This window comes from Anomaloglossus baeobatrachus, chromosome 9 (assembly GCF_048569485.1).
Source record: "Anomaloglossus baeobatrachus isolate aAnoBae1 chromosome 9, aAnoBae1.hap1, whole genome shotgun sequence".
Taxonomy (NCBI): Eukaryota; Metazoa; Chordata; class Amphibia; order Anura; family Aromobatidae; genus Anomaloglossus; species Anomaloglossus baeobatrachus.
In genome coordinates this window covers 196924139-196944945 of record NC_134361.1, presented here as the reverse complement: position 1 = coordinate 196944945, position 20807 = coordinate 196924139, and the positions used below count along the sequence as shown (strand labels likewise).

Genomic DNA, 20807 nt, shown 5'->3' with positions numbered 1-20807 from the left:
TAACCCTTCTCTTGGGCAGATCCAAATCTCTACCGAGATGGTTCAGTTCACTTTGTGTTATTATAATGTGGTTTCAGTTGAAGTTACTGAAAGTCTGGGTCGTGAGAGGAAGAGGCTTAATGACACCAAGTTCCCTCTTGTTCCTCACTTGACTCAACTGAAAATATTAGGATTGTGGAATCAACTCACATGGAATAAATAGATAAAAAGAGGAAAAACTGAAACTGGCCCAGCCGGTTGCTGTACAGACTACAGATTCGGACCCCGCAGTTATTAGTGGTTCCTGCGTGGACTGGAATGGCCCTAACCTCAGACTAAACGATGGTAACTCGGACCTATGCTGCCTGAAAGGCCATCGAGTGCTTCACGTTCCTCCTAAGGAACCGGAGGGTAGAACAGTGTGTGATATACCTACAGAAAGGAAGTAGAGCTGAGATATAAAGAGTTCCCAGAGTGAGTAAAAACAAACCAAGAAATACCACATGAAAGGATAAAGTATGTACTGTGAGAAAGAGTATACCGTCTACTACATAACTAGAAACAGAAGATAGGTGCAGGGTGAAAAGTATAAACAGCAGATAGAAAAACCCTACCTGGATTTTCCACTGTCTGCCAAAACAACGGCATTATGGCTAAACACACAAATGAGAATATCACCAGCAGGAAATACCAGCAGTGGGAAGACATTTATAGCCCCACCCAAAAGGTGACTGGACAGACATGTGAGTAAATGAAAATTTTTGGTAATCTAAAAGACTAGAGCAAGGATAACAGATGATAAACACTCAGATAAAAGGTATATCTTCTGTGGCTGTGTTGACGGATAAACTGACCACAAAGCACAAGCTCAAGGGTTCGAACCCTGAGGTATAACAGTACCTCACACAGGAAGTACCAGCAGTGAGAAGGCATTTATAGCTCCACCCAAATGGTGACTGAATAGACAAATGATTAAATGAAAACACCTGATAACCTAAAAGACTAGAGCAAGGATAAAAGATGATAAACACACAGACAAAAGATATCTTCTGTGGCTCAGTGGACAGATAAATCGACCACAAAGAACAGGCTCAAGGGTTCGAACTCTGAGGCATGACAATACGTTACACAGAGAAATACAATACCTTACATAGGAAGTACCAGCAGTGAGAAGGGATTTATAGCCCCACCCAAATGGTGACTGGATAGATAATTGAGTAAATGAAAACACCTATGACATAAAAGACTACAGTCATGGCCAAATGTTTTGAGAATGACACCAAAATGATATTTTCACATGATCTGTTGCCCTCTGGTTTTTAATTGTGTTTGTCTGATGTTTACATCACATACAGAAATATAATTGCAATCATATTTTGAGTACCAAAAGGTTATATTGACAGTTAGAATGAGTTAATGCAGCAAGTCAATATTTGCAGTGTTGACCCTTCTTCTTCAGGACCTCTGCAATTCTCCCTGGCATGCTCTCAATCAACTTCTGGACCAAATCCTGACTGATAGCTGTCCATTCTTGCATAAGCAATGCTTGCATTTTTCCAGAATTTGTTGGTTTTTGTTTGTCCACCCGTCTCTTGATGATTGCCCACAAGTTCTCAATTGGATTAAGATCTGGGGAGTTTCCAGGCCGTGGACCCAAAATCTCTGTTTTGTTCCATGAGACATTTAGTGATCACCTTTGCTTTATGGCAAGGTGCTCCATCATGCTGGAAAAGGCATTGTTGGGCGCCAAACTGCTCTTGGACAGTTGGGAGAAGTTGCTCTTGGAGGACATTCTGGTACCATTCTTTATTCATGGCTGTGTTTTTAGGCCAGACTGTGAGTGAGCCGATTCCCTTGGCTGAGAAGCAACCCCACACATGAATGGTTTCAGGATGCTTAACAGTTGACATGAGACAAGACTGGTGGTAGCGCTCACCTCTTCTTCTCCTAATAAGCTGTTTTCCAGATGTCCCAAACAATCGAAAAAGGGATTCATCTGAGAAAATGACTTTACCCCAGTCCTCAGCAGTCCACTCCCTGTACCTTCTGCAGAATATCAGTCAGTCCCTGATGTTTTTTCTGGAGAGAAGTGGCTTCTTTGCTGCCCTCCTTGAAACCAGGCCTTGCTCAAAGAGTCTCCGCCTCACAGTGCGTGCAGAAGCACTCACACCAGCCTGCTGCCATTGCTGAGCTAGCTCGGCACTGCTGGTAGTCCGATCCCGCAGCTGAAACAGTTTTAAGATACGGTCCTGGCGTTTGCTGGTCCTTCTTGGGCGCCCTGGAGCCTTTTTGGCAACAATGGAAGCTCTCTCCTTGAAGTTCTTGATGATGCGATAGATTGTTGACTGAGGTGCAATCTTTGTAGCTGTGATACTCTTCCCTGTTAGGCCATTTTTGTGCAGAGCAATGATGGCTGCACGTGTTTCTTTAGAGATAACCATGGTTAACTGAAGAGAAACAATGATACCAAGCACCAGCCTCCTTTTATAGCGTCCAGTGGTGTCATTCTTACTTAATCATGACTGATTGATCGCCAGCCCTGTCCTCATCAACACCCACACCTGTGTTAATGGAACAATCACTAAAACAATGTTAGCTGCTCCTTTTAAGGCAGGAATGCAATGATGTTGAAATGTGTTTTAGGGGTTAAAGTTCATTTTTTTAGCCAATATTGACTTTGCAAGTAATTGCTGTTAAGCTGATCACTCTTTATGACATTCTGGAGTATATGCAAATTGCCATTAGAAAAACTTAAGCAGTAGACTTTGTAAAAATTAATATTTGTAGCATTCTCAAACCTTTTGGCCATGACTGTAGAGCAAGGATAACAAATGATAAACACCCAGACAAAAGGTATCTTCTGTGGTTCAGTGGACAGATAAATAGACCACAAAGCACAAGCTCAAGGGTTACTCTGAGGCATGACAATACTTTACACAGAAAAATACAATACCTTACACAGGAAGTACCTGCAGTGAGAAGGGATTTATAGCTCCACCCAAATGGTGACTTGATAGATAAATGAGTAAATGAAAACACGTATGAAATAAAAGACTAAAGCAAGTATAACAGATGATAAACACCCAGACAAAAGATATCTTCACAAAGCACAAGCTCAAGGGCTCGAACCCTGAGGCATGATAAACACCCAGATAATAGGTTTATCCAGCAGGGAGAAGGCATTTATAGCCCCACCTGAAAGGTGAATGGACCGACAAGTGAGTAAATGAAAACACCTAATAACCTAAAAGGCTAGAGCAAGGATAACATGATAAACACCGAGATAAAAGGTATATCTTGTGTGGCTCAGTGGACAGATAAACTCACCACAAAGCACAGGCTCAAGGGTTTGGATCCTGAGGTATGGCAATACCTTACACATAGAAATACAATGCAATACCAAATATAATACCTTACACTAGAAATACCAGCAGAGAGAGAAGGCATTTATAGCCCCACCCAAAAGGTGACTGGACAGACAAATGAGTAAATGAAAACACCTGATAACCTAAAAGACTAGAGCAAGGATAAAAGATGATAAACACCCAAACAAAAAATATCTTCTGTGGTTCAGTGGACAGATAAACCGACCACAAAGAACAGGTTCAAGGTTTTGAATCCCAAGCCATGACAATACCTTACAGAGAGCATTTATAAAAGGAGGTGATGCAACTGTTATTAGGATTAAGTCATCGGAGCTGAATTGGTGTATTTTGATTGATAGAAAACTGAAGGCTCAATAGACTAAATAGATGTTGTAATAGACTTGATACTAACAATGCAATAATGATGATGAAATAATAAAGATGCCATTTTTCTATAAGGCTACTTTCACACATCAGTTTTTTGGCATCAGGTACAATCCGGGTTGCGCCTGATGCAACGGTTCCGGTGCAGAATATGAAAAAACGGTTGCGCTGGATCCTTTTTTTTTTTACGAATCCGGTATACCTGATTCGTCAAAAACGGATCCGGAGCATCCGTTTTTACATCCGTTTCGTCCGTTTTTTTGCTGGATACATTTGGGGGTTTTTTTTCAATGAATTGGAGCATGCTCAGTTTAAAAAAAATGGATCCGGCGGCCGCATCCATTTTTTGCCGCATTATGCCAGGACCGGCGTCCATAGGCTTCCATTGTAAATCAACAAATATGTTTTTAGCACCACAAAATTAGTTTGGTGCAAGTGTTTTCATCTATGAACCAATATAGTAATCTATGGTGGATGCTGCCCTCTAGTGGTCATGCCTCAGTACTCCATCTATCTAAGTTAGCAGGAAACTTAGTAAAACAATATTTTGTAAACAAATTTAAGATATTTTGATACAAATATTGATCCAAACATGAAAACTGGTATCGTTCATAGAAAATAACTTCACATTTAACCATTTGCCTCTTATTTTATTACATTTTTTTCATTAATTTATTGATCAGGTATTCAGAATATTTATCTATAACACTTTTCTACACTACGTTCCCTTAGGGGGGGGACTTATAATGAGATTTAATGACTGACGCGTCACAGTTTTCCCATGGATTAGAAACAATCGTAGCTACTTAATAATTAATCGGCACTGAAATCAGAAGCCAGAGATGAGAACAGGTCAGGATCTGCGGCGACCGGGCAGACAGACCATTCCCTAACCGGCTGCGTCCTATCCGGAGGGTCCCAGGAACCGTCTGGTGATGTCAAAGACCCCAGAGGAGCGAAACCTCACCAAAACTATGTAAGACAATCAAACTGTTACATTTTCAGAAAATAAGACTTAAATTATGTTCATTTTAAGCTTCCGATAATAATAATAATGTAATTTCCAGGGTTAGGGTTGGGGTTAGAATATGCAAAATTTGGTTTAGGCTTCGTTCCCTTAGGTTGATGGTCTTATTTACGCTAGACTAATTAATATGAAGTATAATTGAGAGAGTGGATATTTGTCAAGTTGTATAATTTATGTACGTACTATAGTTAAAAGGGTGGTAAGGTATTAAAAAACATGGCTGCTTTCTTCCACAAATAGCGCCACCAATGTCCATATGTTGTTTGTGGTATTGCAAGCTCTGCCCCGTTCACTTTAATGGAATTGAACTGCCATACTGGATACCACCTGGAAGCAGGTGTGGCGCTGTGCCTAAAAGAGAGCAGCTGTAGCGCTGGCGTCCACCAACTTACTCACTGCCCCGGCTGGGTGGCGTCCTCCCCCGCACTCCCCACATGTGCTGCTGCCTACTTCCACTCCCAGGCCCTGTACATCTCACACAGGGTTCCTGGGAGTGCACCTAAAATGCGCGACCGCACATCGACCCTCCTTTTAAAGGGCTTACGTGACATTTCCACGAATCCTGAGAGGCACTTTGTATTTAAGGCATCCTCCCATTAGGGGAGGTGCCTGCGCAACAACTCTAGTCAGTCTCCAGTCTACTACCTAGCTAGTTGTCAGGTCCTGAGCTCTTGTCCTGTTATCCCATTGTCTGGTTTTAGTACCTGCCTTCCTATACCTGTGTGCAGGGCCGGCTCCAGGTTTTTGTGGGCCCCAGGCGAAAGAGTCTCAGTGGGCCCCATGCAAAAGCAGACACGCACATACACAGATAGGTGCACATACAGGCATACGTGCATATACATATTTAACACTAGAACTACTGGACTCGTGACACCTATATAGAAATACATGGTGCAAAGTAGTCAAAATGACTACCTCAGTAGTTCTAGTGTTAAAGAGAAATTCAGAAAAACACATATAAACAGACAAATCCATAGACAGTCATATACACTGACATACATAGATATATAGATCATACAGGCACACACAGACACATTAGAGGTATTTTTAATATGGGGAATCCGGCAGGAGCCTCACTCACCTCCCCGCTTGTCTCCCGTACAGTTCCTCCTGAGCATGTGGCTGTGCTGCAGTGATTGGTGGCCGTCACTAACAGACATGGCCGCACACAGAGCACACTGATACTGCTGTATATACACCACAGGAGAGACTGGGGACATACACATTACTGTGGGGCATACAGCTCAAGAGGGGGGGGATACAGCTCTGAGGGGTACAGCACTGGGGTGGAGGGGGACATATAACTCTGGGGGGTATACAGCACTGGAGTGTAAGGGACATAGAGCTCTGGGGGGTATGCAGCACTGGGGTGGAGGAAATATACAGCTCTGGGGGCTATAGAAGAAAGCAGCCCCCACATTCCTCCATATAAGAAAATGCACCCATATTGCTCCACATAATTTAATGCAACCTCATATTACTCCATGTAATGCACCCCCCATATTCCTCCATATAGTGTTATGCAGCCCCCATAGTCCTCCATATAGAATAATGCACCAAATATTCCTAAATAAAATATAATGCACCCCAGATTGCTCCACATAAAATGCAGCCTCATATTCCTCCCTATAGTATTATGCAGTCCCCATGTAGCATCATTATGCAGCCCTCATGTAGCAGCATTATGCAGCTCTATGTAGCAGCATTATGCAGCCCCCATGTAGCAGCATTATGCAGCCCCCATGTAGCAGCATTATGCAGCCCTATGTAGCAGCATTATGCATCCCTCATGTAGCAGTATTATGCAGCCTCCATGTAGCAGCATTATGCAGCCCCATGTAGCAGCATTATGCAGCCCGTATGTAGCAGCATTATACAGCCCCCATGTAGCAGCATTATGCAACCCCCATGTAGCAGTATTATGAAGCACCATGTGGCAGAATTATGCAGCCCCTATGTAGCAGAATTATGCAGCCCCCATGTAGCAGCATTATACAGCCCCCATGTAGCAGCATTATGCAGCCCCCATGTCGTTTAATGCAGCCCCATAGTCTTCTGACCACAGCGTTTAATACATACTCACTTCTTGCTCCCCCCGCTGCGGTCCAGGGTCCCGGTACTTGCCCAGGTGTGCCGGGTGCTGATGCCGGCCCTCCTTTAACACTAGAACTACTGGACTCGTGACACCTATATAGAAATACATGGTGCAAAGTAGTCAAAATGACTACCTCAGTAGTTCTAGTGTTAAAGGAATAAAAATAATGCAACTTATACAGTATCTACTATTATCAGTCACATGTATGCAGCTAAACATCCCTTGAAGATTTTAGAACGAAAGTTATGTGATTGGAGCACATACTTTGATGGACCTCAGGATAGCCACATATCAGCCTGAAAAAAAATTGAACATTTGCTTGCATTGAGCTGCATAGCAAAAGTAGATAATATAAATTTTACGTTCCTTTTTGTACCCAATGCTCCAATGGTTAACAGGATACTGGACCACTGAGGATTATTCAGACCACTAGACCATCAGGGATAATATACTAACATTTCTTGTACTCTCCTGAAATGTCTGGCATACTCCTGGAAAGAGAGAAGACTTTTCAGAATACTAGAGGAAGCAAACATACTGCCACTTGCCATAAATATGTAATTTTTTTACCTGGCATAAAAAGTAAAAGTGCTGCGGAATATATTGGCGCTATAGAAATAAAGATTATTATATTATTATTATCATTATTATTATTATTATTATTATTATTATTATTAAAAGCCGCTGTTCTCCTGAATCCGGCGACATTTTTCTATTGTTCCTGCTCCTCTCCTTTCCTGAGATACGGCCCTTTCTTCCCTGTATATTAAACAAGCTTTTTTTTAGCCAAGAGGGAGTGGGCTTCATGAATATGACTTCAGAGAAGAGTTCATGGCTACACCCACTTGGCTAAGAAGACTAGATTTATACGCATGGAAGAAGACGCCATATCTCATGAACGGAGAGGAGCAGGAAGAAAAGAGAAACATCGCCGGATTCAGGAGAACAGGGGCTTTTACACTGGAGGGGGGGGGGAATACATATTTATGACAACTGGCAGGCCCTCTTGAAGTGACTCAGGTCTGGAGTTTGCTCCAATCTTGGTGTAGGGATCTGCTGAAGTCTGTAGTGTGGGGTTGTGTGCCATGAATATTGGAGACAGTGGGGGGCACATAGGGCGTGGGGTCTATTTGGAGGCTTATTTTGTACAGATTATGTTATGTGGCCTTTAAATCCCACTGGAGAACCACGTTCACAGACACGGCAGGAGTTGAATAGAGGTGAAGCTCAATGTTTTTTCACTGTACAAAAAGATTTGAGAACCCCTTCAAATTACACTTCTTCATCCATTTTGGGGAATGTTTGTGCCGGGGACTTGTAGTGATGATTGAATATGCATCGTACATCTTGCCTCTTTCTGTACAGACATTGCTGATTCACAGCAGTGAAATCCGAGAGCGGAGCTTCCAAATCCATTATTAAACATCTGGATGAAGTTTCCTAGATGCAGACACTAGAAGATGAATGGCAATTGTAATGTCGTGGGTACAGACATGAGATCACCGACAGGGGAGGTGCCCACATTGTATACAGCCCTGCCCTGTGACTTGTATGCTTCTACTTTGCCATTGTTATTATTATTATTATTATTATTATTAACTCTAGTACCTGGCATTGCCCCGGATAGAAACTGTCTTTCTGTTTTTCTCCCACTCTCCCTCTTTTTGTCTCTCTCTATGTCTGTCTCTCTCTGTCTGTCTCTGTTTTTCTCTCTGTCTGTCTCTGTTTTTCTCTCTGTCTGTCTCTGTTTTTCTCTCTGTCTGTCTCTGGTTCTCTCTCTGTCTGTCTCTGTTTTTCTCTCTGTCTGTCTCTGGTTCTCTCTCTGTCTGTCTCTGTTTTTCTCTCTGTCTGTCTCTGTTTTTCTCTCTGTCTGTCTCTGGTTCTCTCTCTGTCTGTCTCTGGTTCTCTCTCTGTCTGTCTCTGGTTCTCTCTCTGTCTGTCTCTGGTTCTCTCTCTGTCTTTCTCTGTTTTTCTCTCTGTCTGTCTCTGTTTTTCTCTCTGTCTGTCACTCTGTTTTTCTCTCTGTCTGTCGCTCTGTTTCTCTTTCTCTGTTTTTTTCTCTGTCTCTGTTTTTCTCTCTGTCTGTCTCTCTCCGTCTCTCTCTGTCTGTCTCTGCCTTTCTCTATCTCGCTATCCATCTCTCTCTGTCTTTATCTGTATCTCTGTCTGTCGCTCTATCCATCTCTCTCTCTGTTTTTCTCTCTGTCTCTGGTTCTCTCTCTGTCTGTCTCTGGTTCTCTCTCTGTCTGTCTCTGTTTTTCTCTCTGTCTGTCTCTGTTTTTCTCTCTGTCTGTCTCTGGTTCTCTCTCTGTCTGTCTCTGGTTCTCTCTCTGTCTGTCTCTGGTTCTCTCTCTGTCTTTCTCTGTTTTTCTCTCTGTCTGTTTCTGTTTTTCTCTCTGTCTGTCTCTGTTTTTCTCTCTGTCTGTCGCTCTGTTTCTCTTTCTCTGTTTTTTTCTCTGTCTCTGTTTTTCTCTCTGTCTGTCTCCCTCCGTCTCTCTCTGTCTGTCTCTGCCTTTCTCTATCTCGCTATCCATCTCTCTCTGTCTTTATCTGTATCTCTGTCTGTCTCTCTATCCGTCTCTCTCTTTGTTTTTCTCTCTGTCTCTGGTTCTCTGTCTGTCTGTCTCTGGTTCTCTCTCTGTCTGTCTCTGTTTTTCTCTCTGTCTGTCTCTGTTCTTCTCTCTGTCTGTCTCTGTTTTTCTCTCTGTCTGTCTCTGTTTTTGTCTCTGTCTGTCTCTGGTTCTCTCTCTGTCTGTCTCTGGTTCTCTCTCTGTCTGTCTCTGGTTCTCTCTCTGTCTTTGTCTGTTTTTCTCTCTGTCTGTCTCTGGTTCTCTCTCTGTCTGTCTCTGGTTCTCTCTCTGTCTTTGTCTGTTTTTCTCTCTGTCTGTCTCTGGTTCTCTCTCTGTCTTTGTCTGTTTTTCTCTCTGTCTGTCTCTGTTTTTCTCTCTGTCTGTCTCTGTTTTTCTCTCTGTCTGTCTCTGTTTTTCTCTCTGTCTGTCTCTGGTTCTCTCTCTGTCTGTCTCTGGTTCTCTCTCTGTCTTTCTCTGTTTTTCTCTCTGTCTGTCTCTGGTTCTCTCTCTGTCTGTCTCTGGTTCTCTCTCTGTCTGTCTCTGGTTCTCTCTCTGTCTGTCTCTGGTTCTCTCTCTGTCTGTCTCTGGTTCTCTCTCTGTCTGTCTCTGGTTCTCTCTCTGTCTTTCTCTGGTTCTCTCTCTGTCTGTCTCTGGTTCTCTCTCTGTCTGTCTCTGGTTCTCTCTCTGTCTGTCTCTGGTTCTCTCTCTGTCTGTCTCTGGTTCTCTCTCTGTCTGTCTCTGGTTCTCTCTCTGTCTGTCTCTGGTTCTCTCTCTGTCTGTCTCTGGTTCTCTCTCTGTCTGTCTCTGGTTTTCTCTCTGTCTGTCTCTGGTTCTCTCTCTGTCTTTCTCTGTTTTTCTCTCTGTCTGTCTCTGTTTTTCTCTCTGTCTGTCTCTGTTTTTCTCTCTGTCTGTCGCTCTGTTTCTCTTTCTCTGTTTTTTTCTCTGTCTGTTTTTCTCTCTGTCTGTCTCTCTCCGTCTCCCTCTGTCTGTCTCTGCCTTTCTCTATCTCGCTATCCATCTCTCTCTGTCTTTATCTGTATCTCTGTCTGTCTCTCTATCCGTCTCTCTCTCTGTTTTTCTCTCTGTCTCTGGTTCTCTCTCTGTCTGTCTCTGTTTTTCTCTCTGTCTGTCTCTGTTTTTCTCTCTGTCTGTCTCTCTGTTTTTCTCTCTGTCTCTCTGTTTTTCTCTCTGTTTCTCTTTCTCTGTTTTATTCTCTGTCTCTGTTTTTCTCTCTGTCTGTCTCTCTCCGTCTCTCTCTGTCTGTCTCTGCCTTTCTCTATCTCGCTATCCATCTCTCTCTGTCTTTATCTGTATCTCTGTCTGTCTCTCTATCCGTCTCTCTCTCTGTTTTTCTCTCTGTCTCTGGTTCTCTCTCTGTCTGTCTCTGTTTTTCTCTCTGTCTGTCTCTGGTTCTCTCTCTGTCTGTCTCTGTTTTTCTCTCTGTCTGTCTCTGTTTTTCTCTCTGTCTGTCTCTCTGTTTTTCTCTCTGTCTCTCTGTTTTTCTCTCTGTCTCTCTGTTTCTCTTTCTCTGTTTTATTCTCTGTCTCTGTTTTTCTCTCTGTCTGTCTCTCTCCGTCTCTCTCTGTCTCTGCCTTTCTCTATCTTGCTATCCATCTCTCTCTGTCTTTATCTGTCTCTCTGTCTGTCTCTTTCTCTGTCTGTCTCTCTCCCTGTCTCTTTCTCCGTCTCTGTTTCTCTCTGTCTGTCTGTCTCTCTCCACCGAAAACATATTACCTCACACATAAGCTTCTTATACTGTAAAGACCCCGTTACACGCAACGACATATCTAACGATATGTCGTCGGGGTCACGGAATTCATGACACACATCCGGCATCGTTAGAGATGTCGTTGCGCGTGACACCACCGAACGACTGTTAACGAGCAAAAATACTCACCTTATCGTTGTTCGTTGAGACGTCGTTCATTTTCAAAATGTCGTTCCTCCTTCTGCGCACAGGTTGTTCGTCGTTCCTGAGGCAGCACACATCGCTACGTGTGACACCCCAGGAACGACGTACACCAGCTTACCTGCATCCCGCCGGCAATGCGGAAGAAGGAGATGGGTGGGATGTTCTGGCCGCTCATCTATCTGTGTGACATCGCTGTGACGCCAAACGTCCCTCCCCCCACAGCGAGGTCATTAGGGAGGTAAGTACATGTGACGGGTGTTACCGACAACGATTTGTCCATGACGCAGAAACGACGGGGGCGGGTGCGATCGCTCACGATATTGCTTGCGATTTCGTAGCGCTCTGACGGGGCCTTTAGGGTGAACTCTTAATCAGAGATCACTTGTTGCCTACTGCCTGATTCTAATTGGTGTAGATTGAGTGCATGCTTGAAAAATGAGATCAGACACACAGTCGGATATTCATCCTTCCTCGACCAAAGTCGACTCACACTCTGTTTTATTTCAACTGAAGCATGCCCTGATATAACCTTGGAAAGTGGCATGTCTGGATGTGTTCATTGGTCAGTGGGTTGAACAATGTGTTAGTCCATAAGCTGATTGGTGGGCGTCATCGTAGGCGGGTCTATGTCATCTAGGGCCATCTTGGTGATGCTCTGATGTGCGGGTCTATTATGTCATCGGGGGCCATCTTGGGTTCCTCTGAAGACTGACTGGCTTATGTATAGAGAATTGCTTTAATTGAACTACACTTCCCACAATCCTCTATGTCACGAGGTTAATTAATTATTTAAATCAATGGCTCTCCTCAACAATACTATGAATGTCCTTCGTTCCTACAGCAACCAATCACAGCTCCTATTAATGACCTGTAGATCCCAGCTCCATTGACTTTAACTGAGCAGGTTTTTTGGCGAGTAACTGTAAAACGCGGGGTTAAGTTTTCCCCTCTAAACATAGTCTATGAAATTCCCTGAGTGAAATGAGGCGTCTGTGCAAAATTTTGTGATTGTAAATGCGATGGTGCAAATTCCTTTAGCGGACATACACACATATGTGACGCCCCTGGACTATCAGGTAGTCACAGGGTATTGCACAATCTGCCCTTCTGTGTAATATCCACCTCCTTCTTGGTTATGGGTCCCCAACTACATGGTGTTGCCTACATCAGCTAATCAAAATCCTAGGTACACTCTGCACCACACCCACCAGACACACCAGTGGATGGCCTGAGTGGAATAGGGCCGCCCACTTGGGGGGTTGGTTAGGGGAGGCCAGGAGTGTCAGGAGGAAGGGAGTTGAGCTTGAGAGGCGAAAGAGAGAAGAGGTCAGGAGCCGGGCTCCTAGGAAGCTATCTAGGTTGTAGACAGTGGTCTGGGCCTAGAGGAGCTGGACCCCCGGTCGCAGGGGATCGTGGCAAGGGGCACGGAACTGTCGAGGAGGACAGCCGGCGGCCTTGCTCCATCACCGGGCTGGGACCAGGGCACTACGGGGTACGTGGCCCCTTTGTCAGGGAGTAGCTTCAGGCAACCTGACAATTTACCCGACGAGAACGGAGCCTTCAAGATCCGCTCTCCACCCGCTCCAGAATTGGGGTACTAGTGCAACGAGGAGGATAGGACTTTCCACTCAAACGGTCCAGAAAATGCCAAGTGTGAACCCTGAGAGCAAGCTCCCACACTTAGCCATAGTGGGGAGCGGGACCCGGCAAGTTCCATACTACCGGAACCAACAGAGAAGTAAACTTAGTGCCAGGAGGCAGGTCACGGATCACCAGGCAGCACTATTGGGGACGGGATCCGAACTAGCTCCCCTCAGCGGCATACAGAACTTTAGTTTATCCAGTTGTCAGTGCCAGCTTAATGGACTGAATGAGTATGCAAGTGACCTCCTTTGCTCCCCACGGCACTCCCCAATCACCATCACCGAGTCCCGGGGCATCCCCCCTACCCGTGGAAGGTTCTAACACCTGGCTGCCCCATTCCATCGCCCCCGGGTACTCCCAACTGTAGTACTCCAATTACCACATACCACGGGTGGCGTCACAAACTCTAACACAATCCCCTGTAAATACCTCCTTCATTTGAGTGGCCGCACGACCCCCGGGTACGGAGACCCCTTGAGCCACCGCAGATCCGGATCCGAGCAGCCCGGCTGCTGGTACGGGGGCGGCACACATATATGTATGTATGTATATATGTATACATACATACATATATAATAATAATTTTATTCATTTATATAGCGCTATTAATTCCACAGCGCTTTACATACATTTGCAACACTGTTCCCATTGGGGCTCACAATCTAGAGTCCCTAGCTGTAGGTCTTTGGAGTGTGGGAGGAAACCCATGCAAACACAGGGAGAACATACAAACTCCTTGCAGATGTTGTCCTTGGTGGGATTTGAACCCAAGACCCCAGCGCTGCAAGACTGCAGTGCTAACCACTGAGCCACCGTGCCGCCCTATACATAGATACACACATACATACACTCAGCTTTATATATTATATTATAATTATTATTAATAATTTATTTTTACTCAATTTTTTATTTTATTAGATTTTTTTAAAATATTTTATTATTATTATTAATATGTACAACATTAATTCCTTGATTTTCTGCATGTCACATACAGAGACCAGCAGTGGAAGATGAATCCCCCCATCCCACCGCAGTGCAGGTAATGCAGAAAGCAGATGAAGGAAAATCCATCAGCAAAGATCGTGATATGAAGGAAAGAATGAATCTGCTGAAAAAGAAAAAAAAAAAAATATATATATATATATATATATATATATATATATATATATTGGGTTCTACAAATATGTTACAAAAAATAGAGACCAAGATCACAAATTCTCTTGGAGCGGACACTTTATATGGGTCTCCTCGGGATGATTTACTAATAGAGGTGTGAATGTCGGCATTTTATTGCCAGGTTTTTCCACTTTTATTTCAATGCATTTTCTTTAAAAAAAAAGGAGCCTTCACTTATACATTTTTTTCCCCTGGTGTAAACGCTGCTGGTCTCCTGAATCCGGCGTTGTTTTTCTTTTCTTTCTACGCCTCTCCATTCCTGAGTTATGGCCACTTTCCTCCTTGAATTATAATCTAGTCTTTTAGACAAGTGGGTGTGGTTCTCATTAACACACCCACAAATAAGAGTTGAGACTCACCCCTTTGGCTAAAATACTAGATTTATATACAGGGATAGATAGTGCTATATCTCAGGAATGGAGAGGAGTAGAAAGAAAAATAAAACAGCGCTGGATTCAGGAGAACTGCAGCATCAACACCATGTCAAAATTATGATAAGTGACAGGTCCTCTTTAAGAGGAGAGTCTTGCAGATGTTCTTTCCATCCGGTAGAAAAGGAGATAGAAACAAGTAGGGATGAATCTGTGATTTTTACGGCCAGCTTCCACAATACCATTATTGCATCTAAATACCTTTCTACGATGCAAGGCTGGAAAAAGAAAAACAACCCAGGACGTAAGCATCGACATTGTTTTGTGCTGGTATTTGGTCAGTGTAAGGCGGTATTATTAGGGCACTGTATGGAATTATTCATTTGGCATCATATAGTTCCAGATTGGCATTGTGGTGACACTACTAGTTGTCTACCTTTATGGGTTGTCAGCTTTCCACCTAGTGGTCTTGTCTTTGTTTTCGTGGTCTTTCGTGTATATTGACCCACTAATTTCATCCTGCTTAGCCAGCCTTCTAATGTATATGATGCCCCCCAACTCTTCCCAATGGCAGATTTCACAGGAAACAAGGACTGGCCGGTTCAATTTCAACATGACCGATACTTTTGCTCTTTGGGAAAAAAAAGCCGCTGCCAGAGGTTTCTGGCAGCAGCTAACTCCTGAGAAGATAGAGAATATGGCATTCCTATAGAATATAGGTGCTCGGAGCTTACTCCACTCTTGCCACTGAGATATAGATGAATGCTGGAGTAAGGCAAGCGTGCATGTGAGATCAGGAGAATCATCTCTGAAGTTCTCATCATGTCTATATTGGTAGGATATCACAAGAATTATGGATGTGGGCTAAATGCCAAGTCTTGTCTTCATTGCGTATGCCCTTTGGTATTGGAAATAGTCTACCAGTTCTTAAAAAAGGTGGGTGAACCTTCCAATATTCCATTATAAAGTTCCTGCTTAGTGTCATGGCAAGGAGCACTAATTTTTGTGACTTTTATTCTTATAACGTTAGGGAAAGAAGGATGCCGTGACTCCATGCTGCCCAAGATCCTGACTCCTTACAAACCTGACAGCCCCATGAAATCCTCAAGAACACACCAGGAACTTCACCGAGAACTGCTCCTCACATACAAGAAGTAGGTGACCCCCATCTACAAATCAGGAGTGATTTCAAGATTTGTATAAACTGATTTCACCAAAGGTTGAGTAACTTCATCCAAAGATTAAGTAATCATTTGTTTCTGTCCGTTCAGGGGTTTGGTCCTCCATAGTAAGCCTGAACTACTGCGCGTTTTGGAGAAGAGAAGGTCTCAGAAGGAGGAAAGTCAGGTCGCAAAGACCCCTCATTGCCCCCTTCAACAGGAACTGCATAAATGGCAGCAACGAAGAGAAGAGGTATGTATATCTACAAACATGTATTCATGGTCATGGATATAGTACCAAGGTCCGGGAAACAAGATGTCAGGTGTATCCACTATGGTACCTGGCAGATATCACATATTTATATCAAAGGTTTTCAAGTTTCCAGAAAAAAAATTGTCTTCCTCACAGGTAGGAAATTTGGCCAGATTTTAACCTCAGCACTCAGCACACCTCCTAACCTCATCACTCGGCACACCTCCTAACCTCAGCACTCGGCACACCTCCTAACCTCAGCACTCGGCACACCTCCTAACCTCAGCACTCGGCACACCTCCTAACCTCAGCACTCGGCACACCTCCTAACCTCAGCACTCGGCACACCTCCTAAACTCAGCACTCGGCACACCTCCAAACCTCAGCACTCGGCACACCTCCTAACCTCAGCACTCCTCCTAACCTCAACACTCGGCACACCTCCTAACCTCAGCACTCCTCCTAAACTCAGCACTCGGCACACCTCCTAACCTCAGCACTCCTCCTAACCGCAACACTCGGCACACCTCCTAACCTCAGCACTCCTCCTAACCTCAGCACTCGGCACACCTCCTAACCTCAACACTCGGCACACCTCCTAACCTCAGCACTCCTCCTAACCTCAGCACTCGGCACACCTCCTAACCTCAGCACTCCTCCTAACCGCAACACTCGGCACACCTCCTAACCTCAACACTCCTCCTAACCTCAGCACTCGGCACACCTCCTAACCTCAGCACTCGGCACACCTCCTAACCTCAGCACTCGGTACACCTCCTAACCTCAGCACTCGGCACACCTCCTAACCTCAGCACTCGGCACACCTCCAAACCTCAGCACTCGGCACACCTCCTAACCTCAGCACTCCTCCTAACCTCAACACTCGGCACACCTCCTAACCTCAGCACTCCTCCTAACCTCAGCACTCGGCACACCTCCTAACCTCAGCACTCCTCCTAACCTCAGCACTCGGCACACCTCCTAACCTCAGCACTCCTCCTAACCTCAGCACTCGGCACACCTTCTAACCTCAGCACTCGGCACACCTCCTAACCTCAGCACTCGGCACACCTCCTAACCTCAGCACTCGGCACACCTCCTAACCTCAGCACTCGGCACACCTCCGAACCTCAGCACTCGGCACATCTCCAAACCTCAGCACTCGGCACACCTCCTAATCTCAGCACTCTGCACACCTCCTAACCTCAGCACTCTGTACACTTGTGTCGCCCAGGGAAGGGGGTACTCGGTCCCGGGCAGTAACAAATGGGAATGTCACTCTGGTGGCCGTTACCGGTCCCATGCCCTGAGGATGCTTAATGAAATGGCAGGGGCTATTGAGACGGGATAATGAAATTAATGTTCGTGACGCCACCTGCGATAGTGCGGCAAGGGAATAGGTGCCGCCACTGCTACTTATGAGGGACAGGGGCTGATGGAATCAGCAGCAAGTGTGTTAACCCCCTCCACAGGTAGGGTAAACCCCAGTGCCCTCTAGGTGCTGGATGAGGGGGGACAGTGCAGGAACAGGCTATGAGACCTCTTGGTGTTGGATGAGGTATACAATTCAGGAAACAGGGACACACACTGCTGGTTACCATGGTGCTGAATGAGGTGCAGGCTGAAAGGAATTCAAACAGGCAAAGTCCGAGTGAAACAGGGAGTCTTTACTGATGATTTTTACTCACAGGTTACACTCCCCTGGTGCTGGGGACAGATTCCTGGTTCCCTTTGTCCAGGCTCTGTCTGTGTAGCCTGGCTATGGCCCCCTCCGTGCACTTCTCTTGCACAGCTTTGTCAGAGTCCCCTGCAGACCCCGCAGCCAGCTTCTTCACCCCTGGGCATCATGCAATGATCCTCAGGCCTCACACTCAGACCTGACACCCAGCCGGGCGTCCTCCTCCTTCCTTCTCCTCTCTCTGTCTGGGCTTGTCTTATTTTCTCCTCCACTTCACTCACCAACCCCTCCCCTTCCCTCTAGGGACCTAGCTGCAGGAGGGTTGGATGTACACCTCCTAGGCAACCTCCACTTCCTGGAGAGGCTTTACATCATAGGACGGCCAAACCTCTTGTGGTTCAGCACCTCAGCACTGTGCACACCTCCTAACCTCAGCACGCTGCACACCTCCTAATGTCATCTCTCAGCACACCCCCTAACCTCAGCATTCAGCACACCTCCTAACCTCAGCATTCAGCACACCTCCTAACCTCAGCATTCAGCACACCTCCTAACCTCAGCATTCAGCACACCTCCTAACCTCAGCATTCAGCACACCTCCTAACCTCAGCACACCCTAACCTCAGCACTCAGCACACCCTAACCTCAGCACATCGCCTAATCTCAGCACTCGGCACACCTCCTAACCTCAGCACTCAGCACACCTCCTAACCTCAGCACTCGGCACACCTCCTAACCTCAGCACTCGGCACACCTCCTAACCTCAGCACTCGGCACACCTCCTAACCTCAGCACTCGGCACACCTCCTAACCTCAGCACTCGGCACACCTCCTAACCTCAGCACTCTGGACACCTCCTAAACTCAGCATTCTGCACACCTCCTAACCTCAGTACTCTGCACACCTCCTAACCTCAGCACTCTGCACACCTCCTATCCTCAGCACTCTCCACACATCTCTCACCATACCTTGTAATCTCAGCTTCCATCCATCCTAATCTCACTCTCCTTATAACTCCTCATATTAGCTCTAATCATTCCTTCTGCCTTTTACCATGCCTACTAATTTTTTTTGCTTTGTGTTTGGTCACTCAACTTGCAGAGAGAACAGAAATCAAGTGAAGGTCCAGTTGTCCATGAGTTCCTCAGGGTAAGAGAGAACCTCCGGAAAGCCACAAGAGATGTCCAGACTCCCCCACCACCTGTCAGCTGAAGACCACCATCAGCAATGGACCTATCTAACTTGACATTGACACTGTACATCTGGGAAGCTTTGCTTACTGTTTTCTCCACCATGTGGTCTGATGGTCATAACTACGGGAAGAAACCAAGCCCAAGAAATACAATTTAAGTTTGTTAGTGGAGGGTGTAAAAGACAGTGAATTACCCTTCAATTAACGGAATATCAAAGGTTCTAAAATGATTGGAAAGAAAGACCGTGGTGTTCAAAAAACATGAGAAGATAAAAGTTGCTCATGGGTGGATCAATATACACTAGTGCACTATGTTTACTCATGGGTTGTCCTTTAGTTCAATTGATGGAGCAATATTTGCTCATTGGTGAGTCCTAATGTTCAGTCGGCAGAGCAATATCCACCGGTGCCCTTTGTATGCTTGAGATGTTAATTAGTATTGTAATTATTGTACTATCCTCCAAAAATCTGCAACACCACGACAAAAAAAAAAACAAAAAACAGTTCATCAGAGAAACTTCTAAATATAATTAACCATTGGAATCTTATCTTTAAACATTCCTGGATGATGGTCCCTCTTTAACAGTCAAAAACTCCACTTCTTCAAAATGTATAGTTCTTTTGATTTCTTTGACTTACTGTAGCTTTTTAATTTTAGTACTGTTGCATAAGTAAACCATATTGTTCAAAATCAATATTTATCCTTAAAAAAGTAAGGTTAAAAGGTTGTTCTAACATGTCTTCAAGAGTGCACCACTTGCCGCTTTGCTGTAATGGAGAAGATTGGCAGTGGCATGGTCGGATTGGAGGTGGTGGTTTACCCCTGCAATGTAAAGTGTATGGTTATGTAGAGTGCAATGTGTTATGCTCATTTCTAAATGTGTATGTCGATATGTTATACTGCCAGCTGGTTGCTGGTTCCAGATACAGTAGAGCGGGAGTGATACCAAAGGCGCCACCTAGTCGTTGGGCTGAGATAGTGGCAGGATCGAAAAGATAGGGTTAAAGGGGTAGTGACAGATGTGGGATAGAGGTTGATTAGGAGGTCTCGAAAGGAGCCAGCCTAGAAGAGGATTCAAGTGTGAGAAGACGTGGCCTTGGTGCTAGGACCATTTAGAGGTCCCTGAGGTATCGTCGAGAGGTCCAGAGCCTAAAGGCTGCTTTACACCAGAAGATCTATCGTGCGATAGATCGTCAGGGTCACGGTTTTTGTGACGCACATCCGGCATCGCTGGCGATGCCGGCCTGTGTGACACCTCCTAGCGACGCAGTATCGCTCACAAATCGTGAGTCGTGTACTGCTCGCTAGGTTCCATAATATCGTTTAATTTAGTTGATCGTTTCCGTGGTAGCACACGTCGCTCCGTGTGACACCACGGGAACGATGAGCAGCTCACCTGCCTCCCGCGGCCGCCTCCGGCTCTATGTGGAAGGAAGGAGGTGGGCGGGATGTTTACATCCTGCTCATCTCCGCCCCTCCGCTTCTATTGGCCGGCGGCCGTGTGACGTCGCTGTGACGCCGAACGTCCCTCCCACTTCAGAAAGTGGACGTTCGCCGCCCACAGCGAGGTCGCACGAGAGGTAAGTATGTGTGACGGGGGTTACTGACTTTGTGCGACACGGGCAGCGATTTGCCCGTGACGCAAAAAGGACGGGGGCGGGTACGATCCATTGTGAAATTGCACAATCGGTCGTACCGTGTAAAGCAGCCTTAAGGTTCCCCCCAGCGTGTTTAGAGAGTTGTCTGGCAAGAGAGCCACTGGGGCCCAGAGTCAGACAAAGGTGAATGGAGTTAGGGGGAAGGAGACACAGACCCTGGAGCAAGATAGTGGAGGGGGATAGGTTGAGAGGTAGTAGCCCACACTGCGAGGAAGGAAGCAAAGGAAGGCCATGTCTGTCATAACGGTGTGAAGAATAAAGTGAACTTACCGGTTGGTTAAGTGAGCTCTGGTGTCGCGTGTGTTACTGACTGTCTACGACGAGGACTGCCAGCGGGGTGAT

The 20807-nt window shown here is 45.5% G+C and overlaps 1 protein-coding gene across 1 annotated transcript; it reads left to right on the top strand.

Moving 5' to 3' along the window:
• Positions 1 to 241: 241 nt before the first annotated feature.
• Positions 242 to 20675, top strand: LOC142250656 (actin-associated protein FAM107A-like). The gene is made up of 6 exons (XM_075322844.1): positions 242 to 722; positions 13971 to 14015; positions 15362 to 15459; positions 15554 to 15677; positions 15795 to 15936; positions 18716 to 20675. Exons 2-6 carry the CDS (start codon positions 13987 to 13989, stop codon positions 18824 to 18826), a joined length of 504 nt encoding a protein of 167 aa, XP_075178959.1. The 5' UTR covers positions 242 to 722; positions 13971 to 13986; the 3' UTR covers positions 18827 to 20675.
• The last annotated feature ends 132 nt before the right edge of the window (positions 20676 to 20807 follow it).